Here is a 24556-nt window from a genome sequence, read left to right as displayed (position 1 = left end):
CTGTGCTTGTTTCTGCCAAATTTACAAGACATCAGACCTAAAGTGGCCATTTTGTACCTGTTTTAACTTCCTCTCTTCCAGCTGATGAGTACTGAGATCCTCTTATGTTTCCCCTCCAGCTTTCCCACTCTTGTACCTCATAAGACAGCACATTCTCACAAACTACTATAGTCCCTCTAGGCCCCATACCCAGAAACAGTTGCCCATATAGAGATGCTTCCTCACTCAATCCAAATAAAGCAGAGATAATAAAGAATTTTTAAAAAAAAACAAAACATCAGGCTGCATAACAGGGAAATATTTTTGTTTAAAGTATTTAAAAAACCCTTTTGACTATTTCTTTCAGGCCAAATCCTACTCTCTCTGGAGTCCATGTGAACTGTGCAATTGATTTCAGTGAGGACTAGCTCTGATCCTTTCTCTAATCCATTTCCTCCTGTCTACAGGCCAGCAAGGTTCTCCTCATTTCCACAATAACTATGCTAGATTTGAATTTATACTGGGTTATCTCAGCCCCTCCCTCCTAATTTAATTTTGAAATTCAAATATATTGTCATTATTCTGAGATGAGCCTCATCAACCAGTAGGGAGGGGAGGAGATGAAGAGTAAGGGAAAGAGCCAACAGGGTTTTTTGGGAACAATTTTTGTTGGGTTTTTTTTTTTTTTTGGTTAAACAATTTCCCTTTCAGCAGTTTGCAAGCCCATCTGGGGGATTTTCTCCTTTCACTTAAAACTTGATTTAACTAAACATGCCCTAACAATAACAACTTGAGGATGCTTTATTGCATACAAGGTAATAATCATGTTCTGAGCTGAGTTTCTTGGAAAGAACGCACACCCGTGTGTTATCACTGATACATTATAATAAGCTCTGCAGTTCTTTGCGACCTTTTCAATCAACCTCATCGGCCAAGTCTCTTGGAACAAAGGCAGGAACATTTTTTACTACCCTGTATAGACGTGTTCACAGTCAGGAACAGACTGTAAATATGCCCTTTGTTTAATTTAGTTTATTAAAGTGCCTACAGCTAGAACTGTCTGAGAGGCAAATTTTGAGTTGCTGCTCCAAACAGTTGGAATAACTTCATTTCACTGAAACAGGCACCTACCTTGTTTGGTTTTTAAAACCAACTTTAAACACTTATTAAATCAGCCTTTGACAACTGAAAACAAATTAAATTGTAATTATCAGAGGGGTAACCGTGTTAGTCTGGATCTGTAAAAGCAGCAGAGTCTCCTATGGCACCTTATAGACTAACAGACGTATTGGAGCATGAGCTTTCATGGGTGTCACATGCATCCAATGAAGTGGGTATTCACCCACGAAAGCTCATGCTCCAATACGTCTGTTAGTCTATAAGGTGCCACAGGACTCTTTGCTAAATTGTAATTGTTCACTGTTGCTGTCTGCTAGTTCTCAGGTTGAGTCTATTGACTCTCTGTACTGACCTACTTAGAAATAGCATTTGGTAACTGCTGTAACCTTGTTAGTCCAATGAGCAAAATATGAATACTACTGACTGCATTAATAAATAATAAAACCCAGTTCTTAAGATAGCTGAGTAAACTTTAAACAAACATCACTTATTGCTTGCTAGAGTAGACTGAAAAGGTTAACGTAAAACACTCTGCTTTTTATTATAAAGGTGAACTTCATTATTTTTTGGTTGGTTTATTTTGTTTACAATTTTTTACCTCCGCATCAGATGTTAAATGCTGAATTGAAACTTCATTTTGGTTTTGTGATAATTTAATTTCCTGTTGTGTGACTGTGTGGAAAGAGGGGTCCCATGTGCTGCAGTCGCAGACTTGACTTATCCAATCCAATGCATCCCAGACAATCAGCTCACCCACATGGGAGCCGGTCACAAAAGTCAAATCTAGGCAAAAGCACAAAGCCACATTTTATAAATAATCCATTTCAAACTAGGAAGCTCCTCTACAAAAGCAACAGCTAAACAGCTGCTAGATAAAACCTGTTTCTAAGGGAGTGATTGGCATTTGTAGTATGTATTTGGTTAAGTAAAATCTTCTGTCCTTTCAAAGAGGTTGGTAATCTGATTTCCTTTTATTGATTATAAAATTTAAATACTTGTTTTGCAAAACAAATCAGAAACGAAAGCATTTCAACTTCTGTGATGTCCACCATGACAAAGAAAGGCCCCACCAGCAGAAGCATGTGCAAATGCTAAGGGTTTTTGTCTTCACCCTGCATGAACAGACACTTTTATACTTTATTGGTGATTCACTGGATCCTCCTCTCTCAGGCAGAATATACAAGTGATTTCTTGGTGTGGAGAAGGGACTATGATAACCTAGAATGTATGACAGGTGGTGGTGTAAGATGGGCATTGTTAAGCACAGTTGTAAATTGGGTATGTTGTGAGACAAAATTCATACACTGTTGGGTACAAGGACAGAGAAATCTGGGCTGGAAGCACCACCCAGAATGCTCACTTGGACCTTTGTGTAGGTTGAGTTTGAAGGGTCATTGGTTGGCTGCTGACTAGAGAGGGCTAGAGAACTAGACTATGATCAGGAAGGGAAGCATTGCTGGGCTCTTAAAGGATTAGGCTTTCCCTCCTGGAGTAAGAGAGAGAGGTTAACAAAAGCTATTGTGTTTAATCTGGTTGAATAAAAAGCTTAACAGTTTCTCAAACCCAGAAATGGGAGGTGTAGTCAGTCAGTAGATTCTGAAGAGATCTGCAGAGCCCTCAGAGTTAGGGAAAGCAACCAGGATTGCCCAATATTTACAGTTCAGTGTCCTGAGAGGGGGGAAAAAAGATTACACAAGGGGGAAAAGGCTGTACTAGCAACCCAGACACATCAGTGTTGAACAATGTGTCCATGGAGGGTTGGGTTGTGGCAGCTGGTTTCCCCCATTTGTAGTTTTAGTGGGTGGGGCTGAGCTGTCTACCATTATCGTGACATCATACAGATGAGGCACTTCCTGCAGCAGCACTTAGTGGGTTGCCTTTTAAAACCCAGCATTGTTCAACTCCTGGGATCAGAACCAATGCAATACTGTGGGAACACAAATCCCATAGATCTTGCTATTCTAGAATCTAAGCTTTCATTTTCTTAATTCTTCACAACACTGCATCATGGCCTCTGGCGCTATAACCCCGATGCAAGAAGCCGCTATACCAAATCCATAGGAATCCTGGGCACAGGTAGAGTTGTGGGGAAGGGCCAAAGGAGCGTGGGAGAAGCAGGAGAGGATGTACCAAGGCCAACATAGGGGCTACTACAGCAGGGGCGAAGATACGGCAACTATCAGGCCTACCCTATCTGTCAGCAGGGGCTCTATCAGCTCCCGCAGCCTCTGTACAGGGAAGGCACGTTAACTCAGCTTGGTCCCTGTGCCGGCGCAGGGATGAATCTGGCTCAGACTTCCGAGTTTTTCGTTTGTTCAGATGGGTTTGCGATAGTATTGAACATTAAGCCAATTTAAAGCAATACTAAAATCACAACTTGATTTTTTTTTTGTAAGATTTGAGTGTCCGTGATGTGCTGCAAACTTTTTTTTTTAAAAAGCAATGTAACATTTCCTTCAAACTTTGTAACGTCTATTATAACAACTTACCATAGTCCTCTAAGTTAAGCAATTGTAGGAGGTCATGGAAGGGAATGACAGAATGGTGTCAGCAAAAAAACAAAATACAAACCAAATTCTATTCCTGTCACTGACATAGGTTGTGACTTGAGGAGCCAATCTGGCTTAGCTTCCCCATCCATGTAATAGCGATAATGGTACTTACTTCACGGGGATGTTGTGAGGATGAGTTAGTGCTTGTGAAGTCCTTTGACGATGTAAGGATTTCATAAGTATCACTACATATAGTTTCAAAATTTGACTATCTTCACAACTCCATTTGAGAGTTCCTCTAGTGGTTAGAAAGCTTTGTTCCAGTTATGTGTCTGGCCATAACCAAAACTAAACTTCATAGCTGAAAATATTCCACTAATAACTAGAAATACTAACTAATAAAGCATCAGTCTTACCATTGACACTGACCAACGAGAGGATATTATCTTGATGGTCAGCCAGGCGTTTTACTTCAAGGACATCCCAACCTTCAGATCCCTCTGTGGAAACTACCAACCTAAAAATTACTTAAGATAGATGGACAAATTTTCTAAATAAGCATTATCATTTGTACAGAGTAAAATGCAGCTCTGTTTAAATGAGAAACTCAACTATAAATTAAGTATGCTTTAGATGACACAATGCAGTATATACTATACAGTTTAGGACAGTCTCTTTTGTGAGTGTTTCCCAACCCAAAAGCAGCTTTATTACAAAATTTTAAAAATAAAAATCTGAAAAAATTCTTGTCTTTTAAAATAAAATATGCACCTTTGAATTTATTTTTCAGTTTGTTTTTGTGAACACAGCAGTTTTTCTTTGGTCCATTCACATCCGCCCCATTTCCTCCCCTAATCTCTCCTCCCCCCCACTCCACCCCCACCCCGATCTGACCGTTTACACTCAAAATAAAATTCAAATAAAAAAGTTCAAATAAAAATACTTTTATCAGAAATGGTAAAATTCCACCTGATTCCTAATTTTGAAACAAATAGTAAGCCAGAGAATCTCACCCCAGCACAGAAGTGCCACTTAAGAGTGGCTGAGACATAACTTTGTAGAAAACAAGCAAAAGAAGTTGGGTGGGGGGGGTTGTTTTTGTTTTTAATAAAGTGCAGTGGCTGTCCAGTACTGCAGCACCAATTGCATTTTACTACTTCACTTGCAAGGGGATCGGACATTGAGTGTTACTCTCTACCAAAAAGTTGAATCAGAAGCATTTTTAAAACACCAGTTTTATCAGTTGTAATATGAAGTTTAAAAAAAAATTAAACATAGCCAGCAAGGCAGACCAGACTGGGGAAACGTGCAGGTAAATATATATTGGAAAAAACAAGAAGGGAGGCAGCTGGGTAGAGTGGCACCTGGCTCCAATTTTCCTACATGGTTTTGATAAAATACTTCAATCCATGTGTTTTTGCAAACTACTGCATATAAGAAAAAATCTAAACCTCATGAATATATAGAGGGTTATGGAGATTAAGTTGAAATGTAATATACTCACTCAACTCTTTGCCAACAGCTGCTGCAACACAGTTTTTAGGCAATTCAACCAAAGCACTGATATCTTTAAAAACATCCGTAAAGAAAGGAAAAAAGGTTATTCTCCATACAAATATAATGCAATTAAATAAGGGCTATTTCTTTATAACTCTAAAAATTATGGATTTTAATATAAGAAAGGTCAGTTCCACATTCTCAACACACAACTGAGGCAAACTGATATCACTTATGTACTGGCAACACAAATGCACTGCTAAATCATACAACATTTATTTATCAATTCATATATATTTCAAAACACTTTAACAGTACTTGTTTACAAACAATGTTCATCTTTAGTAAAGACAATGGGCTAGATCCTCACCTGGTGTAAATTAGCAAGGCTCCATTGGCTTTGATGGAGTTATGCCAATTTACACCTGCTGGCTGTCTAACCCAGTATGTGTTACTTTCTAACTTTTTTTTTTAAGTTAGAAACAAAAACCAGGAGCCTTCTGCCACACTACACCATTCAAATTATTTTAAACACTGTTGGCCTGATCTCCAGAGATGCTGAGTCCCACTGAAATTAAAGGGAGCTGCAGGTACACAGCACCTTTTTTGGGGGAAAAAATCAGACAATATGACAAATCTCTTGTAACGAGGGATTTTGTCGCTGTTACAACTGTTAAATGACCTAAGTGCTTGCAGTCTTGTGGAAAGTGTTTAGAACATGGGAGTTGAGGGCATTCAGCACCTCACAGCATCAAACCCTTCCTCAGGAAACTGTCCCATAAACTAAGAACAGCAGTGGCTTGTAACTGTGTCCACCAGACAACACTATATACACTTTAACAGGTTTATAACCATTTTTTTTAGCCAATTACAAACTGTTGGCATTGTTTGTAGCGCTATACTATACTTCATCTACAGATATGATTGTGTGATTTGGGTGCATTTTTAATTAGCATTTCCCTTTTTTATTATATGCACTGTATGTAAAATATGGCATGACTGATTTTTGTAGATAGTACTGAGTCCACAAATAATGCAAGTCAATAGTTAGATTCGTATCCCTTTACTCCAAATTTCTATTCCACATCGCGCGCGTGTGTGTGTATACACAGAGAGAGACAGATAAAGCATATTTGTATAGTTGTATCTCTTCTAATTTTGAAGATCTAGGATTACACACACTTATGTAGAATAGCAACATACAGAGAGTACTCCTACGGCAATTAAGTTAGAATAGGTAAATTCATACAAATGCAGTGATTACATATACAGGACATTTTACATGCATATCTGCTCTCTCTCCAGATAAAATGGAGATTAGTGAGACTCTACTTTAATCTTCAAAACAACCTTATGAAGTAACTAGTATTTCTCTCTCTCTCATGGGGAAACTGAGACACAGAATAACAGATTTGTCTGAGGCCACAGAAGGCGTCCATGTCAGACCTGGAACTAGAATTCCAGAGTTTCTCGCTTCCAGTCCCACGCATTAACTGCTACACTATGCCCAACTCATAGCTTTTGAATGTTGTGTGATAAAACAAAGGCAGACCAGCTCAAGCATTTGGATGGGTGATGTTTCTCGTATGAAACTAAGCCTATCTTTGTAATCAGGCCACTGAGGCTATGTTTAATGATGTAACTGTTATAGTTGCAATGTATTTCATAGATACATTGGGGGAAATGAGTTCTTACTGTATTTACAGATATTGCTGTGCCAGACCATAGCTCTCAAGGTCCCAAATGTGTGACCCTTCTCCTCTTCCTCCCTCTATACCATCTCCTTGGGTTTGTCACACCTTGTATGGTTTCAGCTACTATCCTTATAATGACTCACAAATCTGCCTTCTCCCTCCTCAGCTGTCTCTCTCCCCCTCCATCACATCTTAGCCTGTCCCTCAGACATGTTCTCCTGGCTATTTTACAATGAACTTAAATTTAACATGGCTAAAATTACATCTAATCCTTCTTCCGAAACCCTTCCCACTCCCTGCTTTTTCTGTCCCCATCAACAGTATCACCATCCTCCCACTCAGGTCCATAACCTGGGAGTCACTGTCTAAGCCTTGCTTTCCCTTGGTTCACATAGCCAAGGCTGTATCCAAATATTGCATTTCTTCCTCCACAGTATTTCTAAAATCAGATATTTTGTTTCTATCTAAAACCCGTATGCAAGTCCTCCTCTCCTATCAATTACTACCACTGCCTCCTCTCTGGCTTCCCTATTTCCCTGTCCCCTCACACCTGCAATGATCATCTTCCTGGCCATAGCTCTCCCTCTCTGAATCCCTTCACTGGCTTCCTCTACCCCACCACATCAAGTTCAAAATCTTTGCCCTCACTTTCAGACCCTCTGCTACGGTCTGCCACTGATGCCAGCCTTGACCATTTACTTATCTTCCACTGCTTCTCATCTTCTTCCACGTTGCCACTTATGCGTAAATGCCCATCCCAAACTGATCTCTCAGGCCACTGCTTCCTCCTCCTTCAAACACCTCCACAAACAGCACTACTTTTGTGCCATCTACATAAAAGAGGTCAAGGGGCAACTGGGTACAGGCATACATTTTTATATACTCTTTTTCATAAGAAATGTAAGTAATACACATTAAAACTGTGCAGAGTTAATTGCTTCACCTTTGCCACATATCCTTCTTGTCCTCTAAGACTGTAAGGGTGAGATCACTGACTTTAATGGGGCCAGGATTTCACACAAGCTTTTTTGGGATAGCTTCTATGTCTTCCTATCCATGTGAATTGTAGCTAGGACAATGAGTTCCTTGTATGAAGGGAGTTCTCTTAGGTGCTAGTGCAATATAAATAAGAACAACTAGCTTTATGCTGAGTGAAAGACACAAAATGAGGTTCAGAGCAAACTGTTTGAAATGCTGTACAGTTATCTTTAACATGCCCAAAGTTCTCCAGAATCTCCACTCCAGGAATAAATAGTAAAATACAAGCAGATTGTGAGGGCTGGAAGTAATACTAGGTCTGAAATGAGTGGCTTGCCTCAAAACTTTGAGGTAGGAGGTTAAACTGTGTATCTGTGTAATCCTCCTGTGTATATAGGGCTAAAATATTTCTGTTCTCCTATTTTATGACAGGTATATGTGGCTATTTTGGCTCCAGCTGTGTACCAAAAAATCCAGAATACTAGCTGCCTTAGGAACACTGCTGCATTTTAAGCTTTTACAAACATATTTAGATGATTTAACAATACATTGATTTACTAATAGTTCAGAGCAGTATGAGTTTAATTATATTTAGTAATCCTATTAAAAAATTTTCCTTTTTGTTTATACAAAGGATTGAATCTTGTAATTAAAACCCTTGAACCTATATACTTACAAAAAGTCTAGTTCCCTCACAGAGGTATAAATCACTAGTGGAGGATCTAGTCCAGCAAGTCAAAGTTAATGTACAATTATTGATACTTGACATTCTAAAATTCATATAGCACAGGAGGTTATAAGTATCCTTAATTCTGAAATGATTAAGTTGACATTTTTAAAACTAGACAGAGGGCAGCTTTAATATATAATGTTATCTTTAGAATTAAAGAGAATTTGCCAGGTTTCATTTTGCATCATTATACAAATCCATTTTACTTACACTTTATCTGCTATAATGAGCCATTTCCATTTTTTACCTGCATCAGTGAGATGACTGGTCTTACACAAGAGATCTAATTTTCTGTTCCAAACACATAGATCACTCCCTCCAGATAACCATACATCCAGTCTTTGAAGAACTGTCAAACACTGCAGAACAAAATCAGATATATGGCCCTTACAAAAGTTCTTTGGGGAATTTTTCAGTGAAATGATTATCAGCTTTAGTTAGGTAAAACTGCAGGTACTATGAAATACATTAAACTCTCTTTCCTGCAGAATACAGAAATCACTTGTGAAACATCACTATTTTTACTAACAAGACTAAGGCCTGATTTCAGAGGTGTTCATCATCCAAAGGTCCCCCTGAAGGTGCTGAAAGCCAGACAAAAGGGTGAAATCCTGGCCTCCTGAAGTCAATTTCACAGTTTCAGATGTTTACATCAGAAATTTCACGAGGTTGTAACCCTGAGGCTCCTGACCCAAAAGGGGGTTGTTGGGGCAGGGGTTTACAAGGCAATTATGGAGGAGTCATAGAATGCCACCCTTACTTCTGTGCTGCTCCTGGCAGGGGTGCTGCTTTCAGAGCCGGGCAGCCAGAGAGCAGCAGCTGCTGGCTGGGCACCAAATTCTAAAGCCGGCACCAAATTCTAAAGCCAGCACCACAGAGTAAGGGTTACAGGGTGTGGGGGGTGTTTGTGTTTTTTCCCAGCAGCCTCCACCCAGGTCAGGGACTGACAGCCACCCTCACTTCTGCACTGCCTTCAGAGCTGGGCTCCCAGCCAGCAGCCATGGAGCTTCCTGCAGCTGTTGGAGGTTTTTGAAGGTGGGTCTGACCCAGCTCTGGGAGCAGCCCTTACAGGGGAAGAGGAAATACTGGGCTGCCCACAGAAGCTGGAGCCCAGTCCACAGTAGGAGCCTCCCGCCCCTCCCCTACAATAGCCATATTTCACAGGAGAGATCAGACTTGGCAGTCCATGGCACATGTTTCACGGCTACGAATTTGGTAGGGCCCTAAATATAACTACTAATGCAGCTTGCCACTCCACATGGCTGAGAAGATTTTTCTAGGGCTGTCATTTTTGGCCCTGCCTCTCCCCGGCTACCAACTGCAATACATCTATAATCACATGGTTGGCTGAAGCACCTGATTTGGATCCTGACTTAGATCCCAAAGTCTATCATGGAGCAGTGGAAGCATCCACTCCTGGTGGCTATGGAGCAGCATGATCTCCTGGGGACAAAGTGATCTTTACACTCTACCCTCAGGAATCTCTTAAAGCATGTAATGTGAGAGAGTTTTCACTTGTTTGTTAATAAGTCACTGATTTTGGTTTCTATACAGTATTTGGGGCTTATAGGTACCTTTCTATGCTTCAGATTACTAGTAAAACCAAAGTGATTTCTCTCCTTATAAATGAAATTTGCTCTGTTTAAGTAGTGATTATTGGTGCATAGCATCATACTGGAAATCTATTGATCATTTTCTTTATCGGTTTTGTTTTCTTTGTTCTTTACCAGATTTGCATCTGCAGGAGACGATGGAATTGTATTTCTGTGGAATACTCATAGTTTAGTTTTCGAATGGGCTATGTTCTGTAATAAGGATGTGGATGGGAGTGGGAATGTGGGGAGTGGATTTTGCTCTTGAACTCTAAATCAAGAATCAGTCCATTGAAGTTTAGTTGAGCTGCGTCTAGCATAATGACCATGCCTAACAACTGAACATGAACAAAATTTTCCTGAGGAACACAAGTTGGAGAAGGGAAATAGTAATTGTAAACCATTTATAACTGAACCAAATTTGAACAGAATTTCAAAGGACAAGCAAAAGGCATTACTCCAGCCCTAAAGCTTTATCTCTGTCCAATTTGAAAGATCTGGTTCTAACACCACCATTGTTTGCAAGACTCAGTGACAATCTTTTATAATGGAAATGGTTGCTCCCAGCTCCTTCCTTTTATTAAAACCTTTGTCAGTGGCTAGATCAGTCATTCCACTACCTTTGAAGTAAATGGTCTTAGCTAACTAAAATAGGTTATTCATTTTAAAATATTCTGTCTTCACACATGTCACACTAGCTTTCACTACGGGTGTGTTTATATACACAAGCCTAAAATACACTTGGACTTTTCTTTACCTTTACAGTGGAATGAAAGCATGACACTTTCTGAACTTCCCTGCCACTATTGCAATCCCAAACCTGAATTCATTTATTAAGGAAACATAAAAGGTCATAACATGTTTCTCTGTTTAGTTTATAATTGGATGACAGAGTTTGAGAAATAAAAATGTAGCGACACAGGGGTTTTCTAAACACTAACCTACTCTTCAATCTTCAGACATTCTGCAGTGACACTTCCACTTGTTTGTTACATATTCATTATTTCTGTGATAGGGACCATGTCTACTTTTCTATTTGAACAGAGGCTAGCACAACGGAGCCCCAGTCTTGACAAGGGCCTTTGGGTCCTACTATAATATAAACAATTGCCACCCACTCTGCTGCCTGGCTCATTGTTCCCTTTAAAATCAGTTAAATCTTAGGAAGATATAAGGATACAATAACTGTCCTATCAGCAGATGCCGTTAAGATCAAATGGTTTTTTTCTTCACAAGCACCAGATGAAGGAAATGCTGCAATAGCTGTAATTTTGTGCGTGTGTCCATGTAGCTCAAATAACTTTTCTCCAGTCTGAAAAAACAAATACAGCATATTAAAGGTAAAATTTTCAAAATCTACTAAATCTCAGTGAGACATAGGTGCCTAAGTGACTTCTGAAAATGGGGACTTTAGGAGTCTGTCACTCAGGTGCTATTGAAAATGCTACCAAGATGTATTATCCCTAAATAAACCTGTTACTATGAATGTAGGGGAATACTATGAAAGACCTATACATTTAATAACTGGAAACACTTGAATACCTGTTAAGATGAATATTTCAGAATTTAACTTATGTATTTTAATGGTTTCATTTTTAGCTTAAATGTTAGCCAATTTACTTCATTATACTCTATTGACATCACGGTATTTCTCATTTGCTGGCAAAACAAAATCTGAAGGCTTTTTTTTTTTAAATCATTTGACCTACTTGAAACTATCTTTTTATTAATAAGAGTATCTGACTGTTACAATACTGAGTTTCATACAGTAAATGGTATCTATTGTTTACACCCATAACATGAGACCATTTTAGCTTAACTATCTAGAATGAAAGTTAGTTAGGGATTCACAGACAGTTGAAATGGCACACTTGTGATTAACAATGTCATATTTGTGTTTATTAAATACAAGTCATTTCAAGCATGTAAGTGTGCAGAAGTAGAAAAATAAAACTCCAAAGTTGGACACCCATCCATAAATACTTTTGTGCATTTTCACATACATACATTTCTTGAATATTGATTCTCACACATCATTTTCTGTTTCATATTAGAGGGTTATGAAATGTCTTCCATAAGAAATGTTATGCTTAACTGAAACTCTTCAGAAAAGGAAGGAAAGTTACAAGTTCCCCGTTTCTATTTTAAGTTACACTGTTGTAAATGTTACGTATAACTTTTTTCAAGAGATCTTCATAAAAAGTTTAGTCTCTGAGATTTCTCTCACTTGAAGCTTAACATTCAGATTTTAAACAGTTCACTGATCTGCCTTTCAGTCTATTAAATATCTAAGCTACTTAGAATTGCTTCAGAGGATGCCTTGTAACAGGTAACCTGCAAGATATTTACCTTCACACTTTTTTGATGAGTTTGTATAGGGAGAAAACAGCTTATTATTATTATTTATTTTATTGGAAGTATCACCTCTCAAATGCAGTATTCCTGTGACAAGTGTTCAACAAAATAGTTTTAAAAGCTGGAGTGAGACCTGTACCATGGCAAGCAACTAAGAGCTTTTTCTCTCATTAACTCCATGAAGGTGACACTGAAGTCAGTTCTTGTATTGGGCCCCAATTCTGCAAAGATTTGCACATGTGCTTAACTTTACACTCTGAGGCCTGGGCTACACTAGCAGGGGGGTTTGAACTAAGATACGCAACTGTTGAAGTATCTTAGTTCGACTTACCTGGCTGTCCTCACGGCAGCGAGTCGACTCCGTTTACTCCTCCTGCCGAAGTGGAGTATGGGCGTCGATTAGCGGATCAATTTATCGTGTCCAGACACGATACACAAGACACGATAAATTGATCCCCGATGCATCGAACACTACCCGCCAATCCGGCAGGTAGTATAGACATACCCTGAGTAGCCCCATTTTAATTAATGGGAGTAGGCAGACTGCAAAAAGTTATGCTCATGCATAAGCGGTGATTAACTTGTGCCAAGGCTTCCAGGACTGAACCAGGGCACCTCTAGGCTTGGTAGTTCATAATAACCTGGCACCTCTGGGCTTGCAGTGTCAGTTATGAAAGTAAAAAACATTGCTTGAGCCCCAGTACCTCTTTACTTACAAATTAAGTACAGTGCACAAGTCTTTGCAGGACTGGGACCTCACCATGATGTCTGATATTGAGAGGTTCAGCAATCAACATCTTAACAGCTACTGAAAACATTTTAACTTGTGCTTCCAATACTTCATCTTGCTCTGAATATTTTCAGACACATCTTTACTTCTCTTTTCAGACTCTGTTTCACATCCTGCTTTTCTGAAGCAGAACAAAAATTTAAAAAAAAACAATTCAAGGATGTTTCAATCAGACATGTCTATAAAATTCAACTGACTTGTACTGTGCTAAGACTCTCTTGGACTGATTCTGCCCTTGCACCAATTTTACAATATGCTAGACACAGCTCAACTAAATTTCAGGTGGACTGATGCTTGATTTAGATCAGTTCAAGAGCAAAATTAGCTCCCCACACTTCCACTCCCAACCACATCCTTATTACAGAATATAATCTATTCAAAAACTAAACTAACCTGAGCATTCCACAGAAATACAATTCCATCATCTCCTGCAGATGCAAATCTGGTAAAGAACAAAGAAAACAAAACCTATAAAGAAAATGATAGATAAATTTCCAGTATGATGCTATGCACCAATAATCACTACTTAAACAGAGCAAATTATTTCATTTATAAGGAGAGAAATCACCTTGGTTTTACTAGTAATCTGAAGCATAGAAAGGTACCTTTTAAGCCCCAAATACTGTATAGAAACAAAATCATTGACTTAATTAATAAACACAAGTGAAAACTCTCCCATTACATGCTTTAATATTCTTATTGTTGAAAATATTCTTTAATGTGTTCTAAGCATTTTTTTCCACTATTCTAAATAGTAGCCTGTACTACAGAATCCAGTCTTCTTACTGATCAGGTTTAATATTGGTGATTTGGGGGGGAGGGCAGGGTGTCATAGACTATGATTTGGCTTTATTGGATATTAGCCTTCTTATTTAGCCAAGTAATTTAAGGAGCACTATATATAACAAGTTACACAGCATGAGGGTTAAAGTCAGGCCAGGCATACATGAATCTTACATCATCACTTTTTTTTAACTAACTGTACAAAAGAACTTGCAAGAGGATTGTATGTATGCTGATATGCATAACACCTGCTGAAATCCAGCTAAAGATCTTACCCTGCATCTACACTAGGAAAAGCAGTTGAGTTTTGGTTCTGTTTTACCTAAACCCAACTAAATTTGACCTGTTCCTTACCTAGAGAGCACCTCAGTAAATGTGCATAAGCCCTGTCTACACTAGCAGTTTACAGTCAGTGCAGCTGCACTATTGCTAGATTGCAAGTTTTCCTAGTATTGATGCACCCTGTTTAAGGAAAGTGGCCCACCTCCGGCGACTGAAAACAGAAATGATATGATCTGAAGACCTCTGTGTCCTCTTGACTAGGGATACAGCTACATTTGAATTTTTAGTTGTTCTAGGTCACAGCCCCGGATTAAACATAACAAAGCAACAAATATGTATGCTCACACAAATGTTTGTGTAGCGTTTTTACACTAGAACTTGAAGTCCTCTCAAAAAGTCTTTTAAAAAAAAAAAACCTAAAAGGTGATGGTGGTGAGAGATTGGGGGGGAGGGGGGGGAAGTAAACCACACTAAAGCCACAGTCATTTTGGGTGTATTGAGCCACCATTACTTAAAAGCAGACCACCATGTAGCTAGGAATAACTGTCAGGGTTTTCATAGGCAAGGCCAAATGTCTGCAGTTGCAGCTTTGCTAATCAAAATTTAAAAAATTAACAAACCAAAAAAAATTTGGGGTATTTAGAACCAAGGTTGATAAGTTTTTTTATTATGACTAAAAATATTAAAAATCCTTTAATAAAAATGTCACTTTTTAAAATTTAAAAAATTGGTAACCAAGTGTTACTATGGTAACCCAGTAAGGGTTACCATAAATTGTGTTTTATAAAAGTTAGCTATAAAAAAGTAAAAATAAACACGTCTGAGCACTCTGAGGGAGCTTTTCTTCAGGCAAGGAGGTGCCAATTCCACAAGAAAATTCACCATCTAGTCTTGTGTCCTGTATCTGGTACAGGCAATTATCAGAGGTTTCAGAGGAAAGTAAAAGGAACTCCATAATGGACAAATAAGGAATCATCTGCCTATAGAGGAAGTTTCTTTCTAATCTTAGGCACCAGTGGTTGATTTATATTTTAAATAAGGGTTCTATCCCTTCTAAACTTTTACCCAGTAATATGAAAGTTTATGGGTAATTAAAACAATCACCCTTTTTAATCCTAGTCCATTTTTAGCAATTATATCCTGCCATAAGGTAAGTCTGTTGCCTTTCAAACTTAAATATTTCTTGCTCTTGTATTAGACAGTCAATAGGTAGGCCTAATGTAGCTTCTCCTTACCATCATTGTTTGATATACCTCTATCAAGTCCCCTCTTCATCTCCTGTCTTAAGTGAACAAACAATATTTTCAATCTCCCCTTATTTGGAAGTCTTTCCATGCCTCTACTAATGTTGGTTTCCCACCTTTTGGGTACCTTCTATTTCTGCTATATCTTGTTTGAGATGTGGTGGCCAGAACCAAAACTAGTCAGCCACTCTCATTTTGGACATGAGCACTTTAAATATGGAAACCCACCCTTCAATTAATGATGGGACACTGACATTTGAGCAAAGATCTGAAAAGAAACCTGACCCTTGAAGGAGAAGGCATGTGTAATTCATCAAGTATAGGATATACAGGGTGGATTTTTCCTTTTGTTTTAAAAGGATTTCTTTTTAAATATAAAGATATCTGTAGGATGGCTGGTTCTACAGTATACATTTTGTTCACCAAGCTGGAGTTTCATGGGTCACCTAATTCTTTTCCAGTCATGATCACCATCCTCTATAACCTTGTCTGCTTCCTGGAGGAGCAAGGAATGGTCAAATGAGCAACAAAGAAAGCTATTCTTAAAATGTGTTATGAACTCGGTTTAGTTTAATATGTCAAATGCTAGGGTATTACATGCAATTTTATATCAATCCATTTTTTTGGAAGACCCTTGCTGAGGCTTACCCTTCTTTAGTGATCTTCCAATCAATATGACCCTCACTTCATGTTCAAAAAATAAGAAAGAAACAAAGAAAAAAGCAGCTGTCTGTTAGGCTGATACAGGATTTATTTAGTATCTTCAAAAACCAATCTGAGAGAATTTTCCACTCACTGGTTTTAGCCAAGCCACTGAGAAAACAAGAAAATCCTCCTGCAAAATTCTCAATAAGATGATATTATCTAAAGACCTGAAGCGTGAAGCCTGGCTTACAACAGTTAACAAAACCACAATGGGATAGCTTAAAAAATGAAATAAAAACATTTCAGTTTCTGGAAAAAATACTAATTTTATTGGGGGGGGGGGAAAGCAGGTGAAAAGTTATCAGCTGTTTAACTACTATATTCATGCTAAACAAAAAAAAATGAAATTACTATCAATGAAGCAAACTATTCTAAACAGTTCAAACTCTCAGAATATTAAACACCTGTAAGACATTAATGTAACCTATTTCTTATCCATATCTGACTTGTTATCCTATCCTCCAACTTACTCTTCCATCTGTTTTTTTTACATTGATTATTTTGTTTAGTACCACAATGTGTTTGATATAGTGCAACGAAGACAGTCCTCTCCTGAAGTAATAAAGGATTTGTTAGTATCAGCAGGTGCCTCTACTCTGCCTCAGGATGCTCCAGCATTTCTACTATAAAGCCAGATTTTCAAAGATTGAGATCTATTCAGTGTACATATTCTGAAAATATGTACTGTGAAGAAATATTAAAATAACTAGTCTGAAATTGCTCTGACTATCCAAATCACCAGAATAGAACCTTACAGTTTTATTTGAATCTTTATGGCCTATTTTAATGCTACTTAGAAAAATCAATCATCAGCTGCATGTATTTCCTTATCTATAATAGTTCTAACACATGCTTAATTTAAAACATGTATCCTGCGGGCCTAAAGAAGTTCGTCCCTTTTGTAAATATTTTCAAAATTGTCAATTCTGTGAAACTTTGGCAAGCATAAGATGCTGTGGGAATTCCACATCTGGATGAATGCAGCTGCCTGATCAGCAGACACTAGAAGGGAGAGAGTCTTCCCCCAACAAAGTGCTTGTACCCTTGAGAAAAGTGTTTGCTGTTTTAGATTTCTAGGCATTTTGCAACCCTTATTATTGAGCAAAGCTCTACCCTAGAAGGCAGTCAAGTATTATTTCCCTTACTGCATAAATAATTTAACTGAGAGATGGTACAAGATCACTTCAGGCAAAGGTGGGAATAAAAGCCAGGTCTCCAAAAAAATCAGTGCCAAATCTTTCACTCACCCACACTGCTTTCAGAATGACCACGCCAAGTCTGTGTGCTTGCGTCTCTGGTCTGTAACCACTGGTCTAACCATGAGACGACACACCCTTCCTAGAACCCAAATTTCACCCCAAACAGTTAGACAAGGTAAATTAGAACTGGGCTGATAATGAAAGCATTAAGGAGTACACGAATGAAGGCAAGAAGCTGAGAGTGAGAAGAGGAAAAAGGATTGGGAGATGCAGAGAGAGAGTTGAGAACAGAGGCAGGAAGAAATCAGAGGAAACAAGGGATGAGGAGGTTATGTAGGACTTTGAAAGGGGCTTCTAGCTCCTTGTGGAGCTAGAATGAGGTGCTGAAAAAGAAAACCAGTGACTGCTTGCTGGGTAAAAGATGACAATGATCAGAGCAGTGGGAGAGGAAGACTATTTTGGCAGCAGCATTTTGAATAGACTGATGGGGTGAAAAGGTCAGAAGCTAGAAAGGAAGTAATCCTTGCAGTAACCAAGATTAAATAACGATGCACCAAAGTTTCAACAGTGGGTATAGTGAGAAAAAGATGGATTTAGGCGATATGAAAGACTTCCCAAGAGACCAATATAGTTAGAGAAGGAAAGAGGTTGTGGGCCTAGGAGATAGGGAGGGTATGATAAAGGAAAGGCAAGTAATTCATTTTCAGATAAATCCATTCTGAATGGACATTGGGACATCTTAGACATGTCAAAGTACTGTGTACCGTTTGGGGTATTTGATTACAAAGAGGATACGGAAGAATTGGAAAAGGTACAGAAAGGGGCAGCAATAATGTGAAAGGCAACCTCGGGATCTGTGTGCTTTACAAATCACACAATGCCCTCTAAAATAAGGAAGCATTAGCCCCATTTTACAGATAGTTCCTCTTTGACCTTGTTCGAACCACATAGTCGAAGTGGCAGTTATAGGAGCAGATCCAGAGACCTGAATGTTCAAGAAGCAAAAGTTGCAGGGGAATGTTTACATTCAAAGCAAAAAGTTTTCACTGAAATTTAATGTTTTACTGAACATATATGCATTGATTTAGATCTACATTACCTGATATTTAATTTCTGGCAGAAAAATGATTAAAATATTTCTTAATTTTCATAGACTTCCACTTATATATTCCTTAGGATGGAATACAATAATTAACACAACCTCTTACCTGCAATCATCTATTTGTACTAGAAATCTCACTATATCATGATGACCTTTCAGTACAAGGAGCTCAGTGTAGGGATTCTGTATTTGTTCTTCACCTAAGCTCTGCACGGACGATTTCTAAAAATCCATCAAGAGACATCAATCATGAATACTTCACTTTGTATGTATACAATTCATTTTTAATTAAGTCTTCAGCTACATCTACCATAGTGTGTGTGTATAAAATACATTCACAAATAGTTCATTCATATAAGTAAAACTAAGCCCCAAACATGAATTTAACATAACTATCTGTTCCCTTAATGGAAATTATAACAAAGGATTGCCTCCTGTTTATTTAAATTAAGTAGATTATTTTATGGAATGTACTTTGAGTTATAGTACAACATTTAAACTGATTTAAAAAAACCTAATAAGCAACAGTCCCTTGTTGTTTTTAGTCATGGTGTTAACTAAAGAAAGCAACTGGTTATTTAACAGCTATTTTCTGGAATCCTCTTCCTCTCTCAAACTATGCCTTTAAATGTCTCATTAAACTGCATTTTTTCTGTGAGGTCTCTAAACCCTATATGATGTCCCCTCTTACCAACAGTTTCATTTTAAAAACTGATAGACAAGTTTAAAACAAGTAGAAATGCTTTTAGACATGCAATACATGTTATCCCTTGGGACCTTATCAGGCCAATAATTAAGGCCAATAGCTTAGTAAGATTCAAAAAATAGCCCAATTTCTATAAGAATAGCATCTGCAGTTACACCATCTGGGCTAATTACAAGGGCTATCACTCATGCTTATGAAATAAGCTGATCACCAGCCAGGATCAGCAAGACACTTTCTCCATAGCATACTATTGCATTACTAGATGCATGATGTTGATTGCAGTCCGCTAACTTTTCCTTATTTAGTATAAGCTATAGGGGGGGAAGGATAACTCAGTGGTTTGCTAAACCCAAGGTTGTAAGTTCAATCTTTGAGGGGGCCATTTAGGGATCAGGGCAAAAATATCTCTGGGGATTGCTCCTGTCTTGAGCAGGGGCTTGGACTAGATGACCTCCTGAGGTCCCTTCCAACCCTGATATTCTATGAGCCATTGGCTTGCTTCAGTATGGCAATTCTTGTGCTTCAAGCTTCTATCATTTTTTTTTGGAACTCACTAGGGTGCAATTCTTGTTTTATCAGGTGTCATTGCTAGATACCTTGAAACCTGGTGGCAACTCAGTGACAGAGTACTCTCACAGTTGCAGCTTAATTTTACTAGAAAATGTCAACATCTTCATATCTTCAGGACTGCCTCAATATTCTTTTGAGACTCAGAAAGGATCTATTATTTTACAGCAGCACTAAAACATCTACTGGACAGACTAATGTGTAGCTTCCCTTGATAGCTATCTTTGTCACAGACCAATCACATGACTCACCCAAGGTCACTTGGCAGAGCCAGAAATAGAGCCCAGGTCTCCCAGTTCAGTGCTCTATCCATTGGACCACAGATTTAAGATTTCTACAGACCTGAGACTCAAGAAGCTCAGTCTCACCCTTCCTTATGGCCATTGTGTTGCAGTTTTAATACTGTCACTGAATAACATCCAATCAGGGCTCAGATTGGGGTGGAGGGATATGGAGCAATACAGCATACTAAAATGTCTTAAGCTGCCATTTTGCAATCCCCAAGCTTTCATTTTTTTAATCAAGTCTCTGCCTTTTGGAAGGTTTTCTGTGCAAGTATTAGAGCTCTTCCAAGCTCCATCCATAAAATCTCATTCTGAGATGTCAAAAATAAGACATCACCAGCAGTAGATTGTTTTCTGAACAATCAAATGTGCTTTACTGGATGACTTGGGTTTGATACCTGCTTTGGTGAGGTTTGGCTATACCAGGAGTTCTGAAACTGGGGGCAGGACCCCTCAGGGGGTTGCAATCTGGGAGCCCCCCCAACCCCTGCTTTGCCACCCGCATTTATAATGGTGCTAAATGTATTCAAAAGTTTTTAATTTATAAGGGGGGGTTGCACTCGGAGGCTTGCTATGTGAAAGGGGTCACCAGCACAAAAGTTTGAGAGCTGAGCTATATCCATAGGCTCTGCTGGGTTTCTTGATTGGAGAAAAACACTAAGAGGTAGTTCTCTTCTAATTGCTACCCACTCATGGCACCATAAGGTACCACAGTTAATTAACAGTGTTGTCCTTTAAATTGTCATTATTGAAAATCTGAATCAACACCCCCACTGGGAGCACTTGAGACCTTTGAACTATTGTTTCAGTCTATGTGTGCACACAGGCATGTATCACTGCACTGGTTTTGTACACAGGCAGGAAATGGAGTTATTGATGGGGGGAGAAAGGGAAGGGTAGAATAATGAAAACAGTAAGGCCCCAACCCACAAAGGTGCTTAGACTAAGTCTCAGGTTGAGGTGACTCTAGTTCTAGGCTCCACTGTGAACCACAACTCTTACCAAATTCTGTAGGTACCTAACCTCTCTCAGTGCCTAATTGTTCAGCATAAAAGTTCCTCTGCACCTAAATTTCTGCCTTGGGGCATGCACACTGCTGTCTTAGTATACAGAATCATAGAATACCAAGGTTAGAAGGGACCTCAGGAGGTCATCTAGTCCAATCTGCTGCTCAACACAGGACTGACCCCCTGACAGATTTTTGCCCCAAATGGTCCCCTCAAGGGCTGAACTCATAACCCTATGTTAAGCAGGCCAATTCTCAAACCACTGAGCTATACCTCCCCTAGGAGATAGATGTCCATCTATCGCCTACCTAAGCCCCAGAGCAATTCATGAACTGGGAGAAAATAGGTGTTTGTCCACCTAAATCATGTGTGGGGCCCATGCCAACATGCATTTGCATGCTATGTTTCCACCTGCTGAATCAGGTCCCATTCAAAATCTGGACATAGGAATAAGTGGTGCCTATCTTATAACTTTTAGGCTAGGGGTTAGAGCACTAGTCTGGGATGGGGGGACCAAGGTTCAATTCCCTCATCTCTGCCAAAGGAGAAGAAATGATTTGAAGAGGGGGGTCTCCCACCTTTCAGGAGAGAGCTCTACCCACTAAGCTATAGGATAGTCTGATATTGGCTCCTTCTGTCTCTCCTGTTGAATCTGTTCCACTATGGACAAATAAGGAAAGAATTACTGGAGTGGGAGATGGGACGCTGGGTCTCACACCTCCCAAGAAGGTGCCCTAACCACTGGACTAGAGTCATTCTCTCTCTCTCTCCTGTCCAATGACTGTTTCATTCTGGATAAATACTTAGAATCAAGAGTCATTTATGGTAAATTGTTCAAGCCCCAAATACCCTTTTTAGGTGTACAAGTCCAATGATGGTTTACATGGTCTCATGTAGTGTAGAACCATTTTATTTCAAATCCCTCTTATGTGAAAACCCTCTGTTCAAATTTCAGTTCTGCCCCCAGATAGCATGACTTGCAAAAAAAAAAAAAAAAAAGCTCCCCATCCCATCCAACACCCTCTCCATTATCCAAATTAATGCCATGTTCCTCACTCCCATATTATTACTGAATATTTCTATTACAACACAACCATTGGCCTCATCAGGATTAGGGTCCTCTTGCATTAGGTTTAGGTTAGGCACCTCCACTTCTATTAATTTCTAGGGGAGTTGGTGCCTAAATACCTTTAGGGAGCTGAGCCACAGTGCTGGTTCCAAAGACCTTACAGTGTCAAAGGAGTCAGGCTTTCCTTTAATAGGGACTCAGAGTTGTGCCCTAAAGAACTTGGTAAGAAGGTATGTGTTACACACACTAGCGTTTTGGGTGCCTTTCAGCCTCCCTTAGATCTGAAATCCTGGCACGTTTTCAGGCATGGGCTCTGCCAGGGCTGGGTGGGGGCTGCTTGTTTCTTTTTGAGTATGGGGAAGCTGTGTCAGAGCCACATCCTTGAGAACCTCTGCAAAGAGAAAACTGATCTGATGGGATCCTGCCCTCCTCACCCAGCCTGCCCCTGCCCCCATTTGCTCCTAGCGTGAGCCTGCCCCATCCATTGCTCCTTGCACAGCCTGCCCCCTCCCCATTCGCCCCTCCCTGCACAGCCTACCCCCCCTCCCCATTCGCCCCTCTCCCTGCACAGCCTGCCCCCCATTCATCTCTCTCCGCACAGCCTGCCCTGCCCCCATTCGCCCCTCCCTGCACAGCCTGCCCCTCCCCCACCCCTTCCCCCCGCCCCCCCCCCTACCCGTCTTCAGGTCACCCGCACGCGCGGCCCGCCCGCCCCCCCCCCCCCCCCCGACAGGGGCGGGGCTGCTGCTTTACCTCGGAGAGTCCCTGCGGCTCCCGGCCGCCTCCCATCAGCCATCGCAGCATCGGGAGTCCAGCCAGGCCGGAATAAAATCAGCGCGTGGGGAGGGGCACCTCGCCCGAACAGCCCCTGAAGCTTGAATTTTGTCCCTCGCTGCCTCCCGTACACGGGACTGGCAGCGCCTAGGAGCAAAGCGGCTTCCGCGCGCGCCGCCCTGCGGCACCAGCTCGAGCTTGGGAAAAGTCCTTATTAATCGAAATCGCACCGCGACCGGGAGGCGAAGCTCTGTGGCTTCCGGTGGCGTCTGCCGCGCTTAGCTCCAGAGCCAGGCAAAGGGCTAAGAGTGCCGAGCAACTGATCAGCCCATTGCTCCATTGTTCCCTCTTAGTCAGCTCCTTTCCAAGCTAACTAATCAATATCTTTTCAGTCTCTTCATACAAGACTTTTTCCAGACCCTTGATCATTCTCATCACCTTTTCTGAACCCCCCCCTTTACTTCTGCAATATCCTCGGGGTGAATTATATTGCACACACTCTTCCAAATGAGGCCACACCATTGATTTATGTAAAGGCACATTTTTTGTATTCTTCACCATCCCTTTCCTTATGCATCCTAACATCTTGACTGCAGGTGTACACTGAGCAGAGGTTTTAACTGAGCTGTCTACAGTGACATAAAAAATCCCTTTTGTTGCCGGCCCAAAGGGCCCGAGGAGGAGCAACAGTGGGGTTCGTTGCCCGGTGTGTGTCGCACTAATTAACACACCAGGGTGGAGAAGCAAACCAAGTTTATTTGAGCCCAAATAAGGTGCCAGGGAGAAAAAGCATTCTCAAATCCTGCACACCCACATGCAGGCGGGGTCCCAGCATTTATACCCCCCTTGTTTTTCCCCCTTCCTCCCTCCCCCTTGCAACAGTTACACTTAACACTATAATGTAGCTTGTTAGAACTGTTCTCATTCGCATGTTTATCTATGGCCTTCACAGCACAGACGCATGCAGACTTTCCTCCCCCTTTTCCCTCGTCTTACGGCCGCTTTTGCTGTTTCGAGCTATACTGCAGCTGCAGTCTAAGAAAGCTGACAGTTACACATTTTGCTTGCTGTTTATTAGCATCTTAGGCTGGTTAAAGTTCACAGCATGGAAGAACTTTGGTTCACTCAGGCCTACAGTCACAACTTTGATTCACTTAGGCCTAGGGACACCAACACTTTCTTGAATTGATACCATTCATTTAAGCCTCTGTAAGGGGTATGAGTAATTTAATTTTTTTCCTCCAATGTGCATACTTTGTAGTTATCAACATAGAATTGAATTTGCCATGGTGTTGCCCATTCATCGAGCTTGTTATGATCTCTCTGAAGTTGCTCACTCTTCCCTCTGGCCCTGACTAATGTAATCAACCTTTGTCAACATTTACAATGTTATTTGAGGTACCACAAATTTCCCATATACCCAGAGTAGGAATAACTCTGGTATCTCTGATACTATAGTATGGTAATCAAATGCTGACCTTTTAATGGTGACCAATGTATGCATTGGAGGAAAGTGTATTTGAGTCTGAAATGAGGCATTATGCCTTGTAAAAAGTAAAGTTTACAAGTATTGGTGAAACCTGAAGGAGTTCAGAATGAAGGATGGCA

The 24556-nt window shown here is 40.1% G+C and overlaps 1 protein-coding gene across 1 annotated transcript in view; it reads right to left on the bottom strand.

The window, feature by feature from the left end:
• The window catches only part of WDR41 (WD repeat domain 41), a 33431-nt gene extending 10271 nt beyond the window's left edge, over positions 1 to 23160 (bottom strand). Inside the window, exons 1-9 of the mRNA XM_039542836.1 lie at positions 22928 to 23160; positions 18648 to 18763; positions 13620 to 13668; positions 11262 to 11393; positions 10839 to 10901; positions 8737 to 8848; positions 5095 to 5157; positions 4007 to 4117; positions 1697 to 1881 (exon numbers count right to left, since the gene is read on the bottom strand). Coding sequence (XP_039398770.1) covers positions 1697 to 1881; positions 4007 to 4117; positions 5095 to 5157; positions 8737 to 8848; positions 10839 to 10901; positions 11262 to 11393; positions 13620 to 13668; positions 18648 to 18763; positions 22928 to 22978 — 882 coding nt within the window. The 5' untranslated portion in view covers positions 22979 to 23160. The remainder of the gene's footprint in view (positions 1 to 1696; positions 1882 to 4006; positions 4118 to 5094; positions 5158 to 8736; positions 8849 to 10838; positions 10902 to 11261; positions 11394 to 13619; positions 13669 to 18647; positions 18764 to 22927) is intronic.
• Positions 23161 to 24556: the final 1396 nt, after the last annotated feature.

The sequence above is a fragment of the Mauremys reevesii genome, linkage group 6, assembly GCF_016161935.1.
Source record: "Mauremys reevesii isolate NIE-2019 linkage group 6, ASM1616193v1, whole genome shotgun sequence".
Lineage (NCBI taxonomy): Eukaryota > Metazoa > Chordata > Testudines > Geoemydidae > Mauremys > Mauremys reevesii.
Note: the sequence above shows the minus strand (reverse complement) of the source record. Positions and strands in the feature narration are given on the sequence as shown.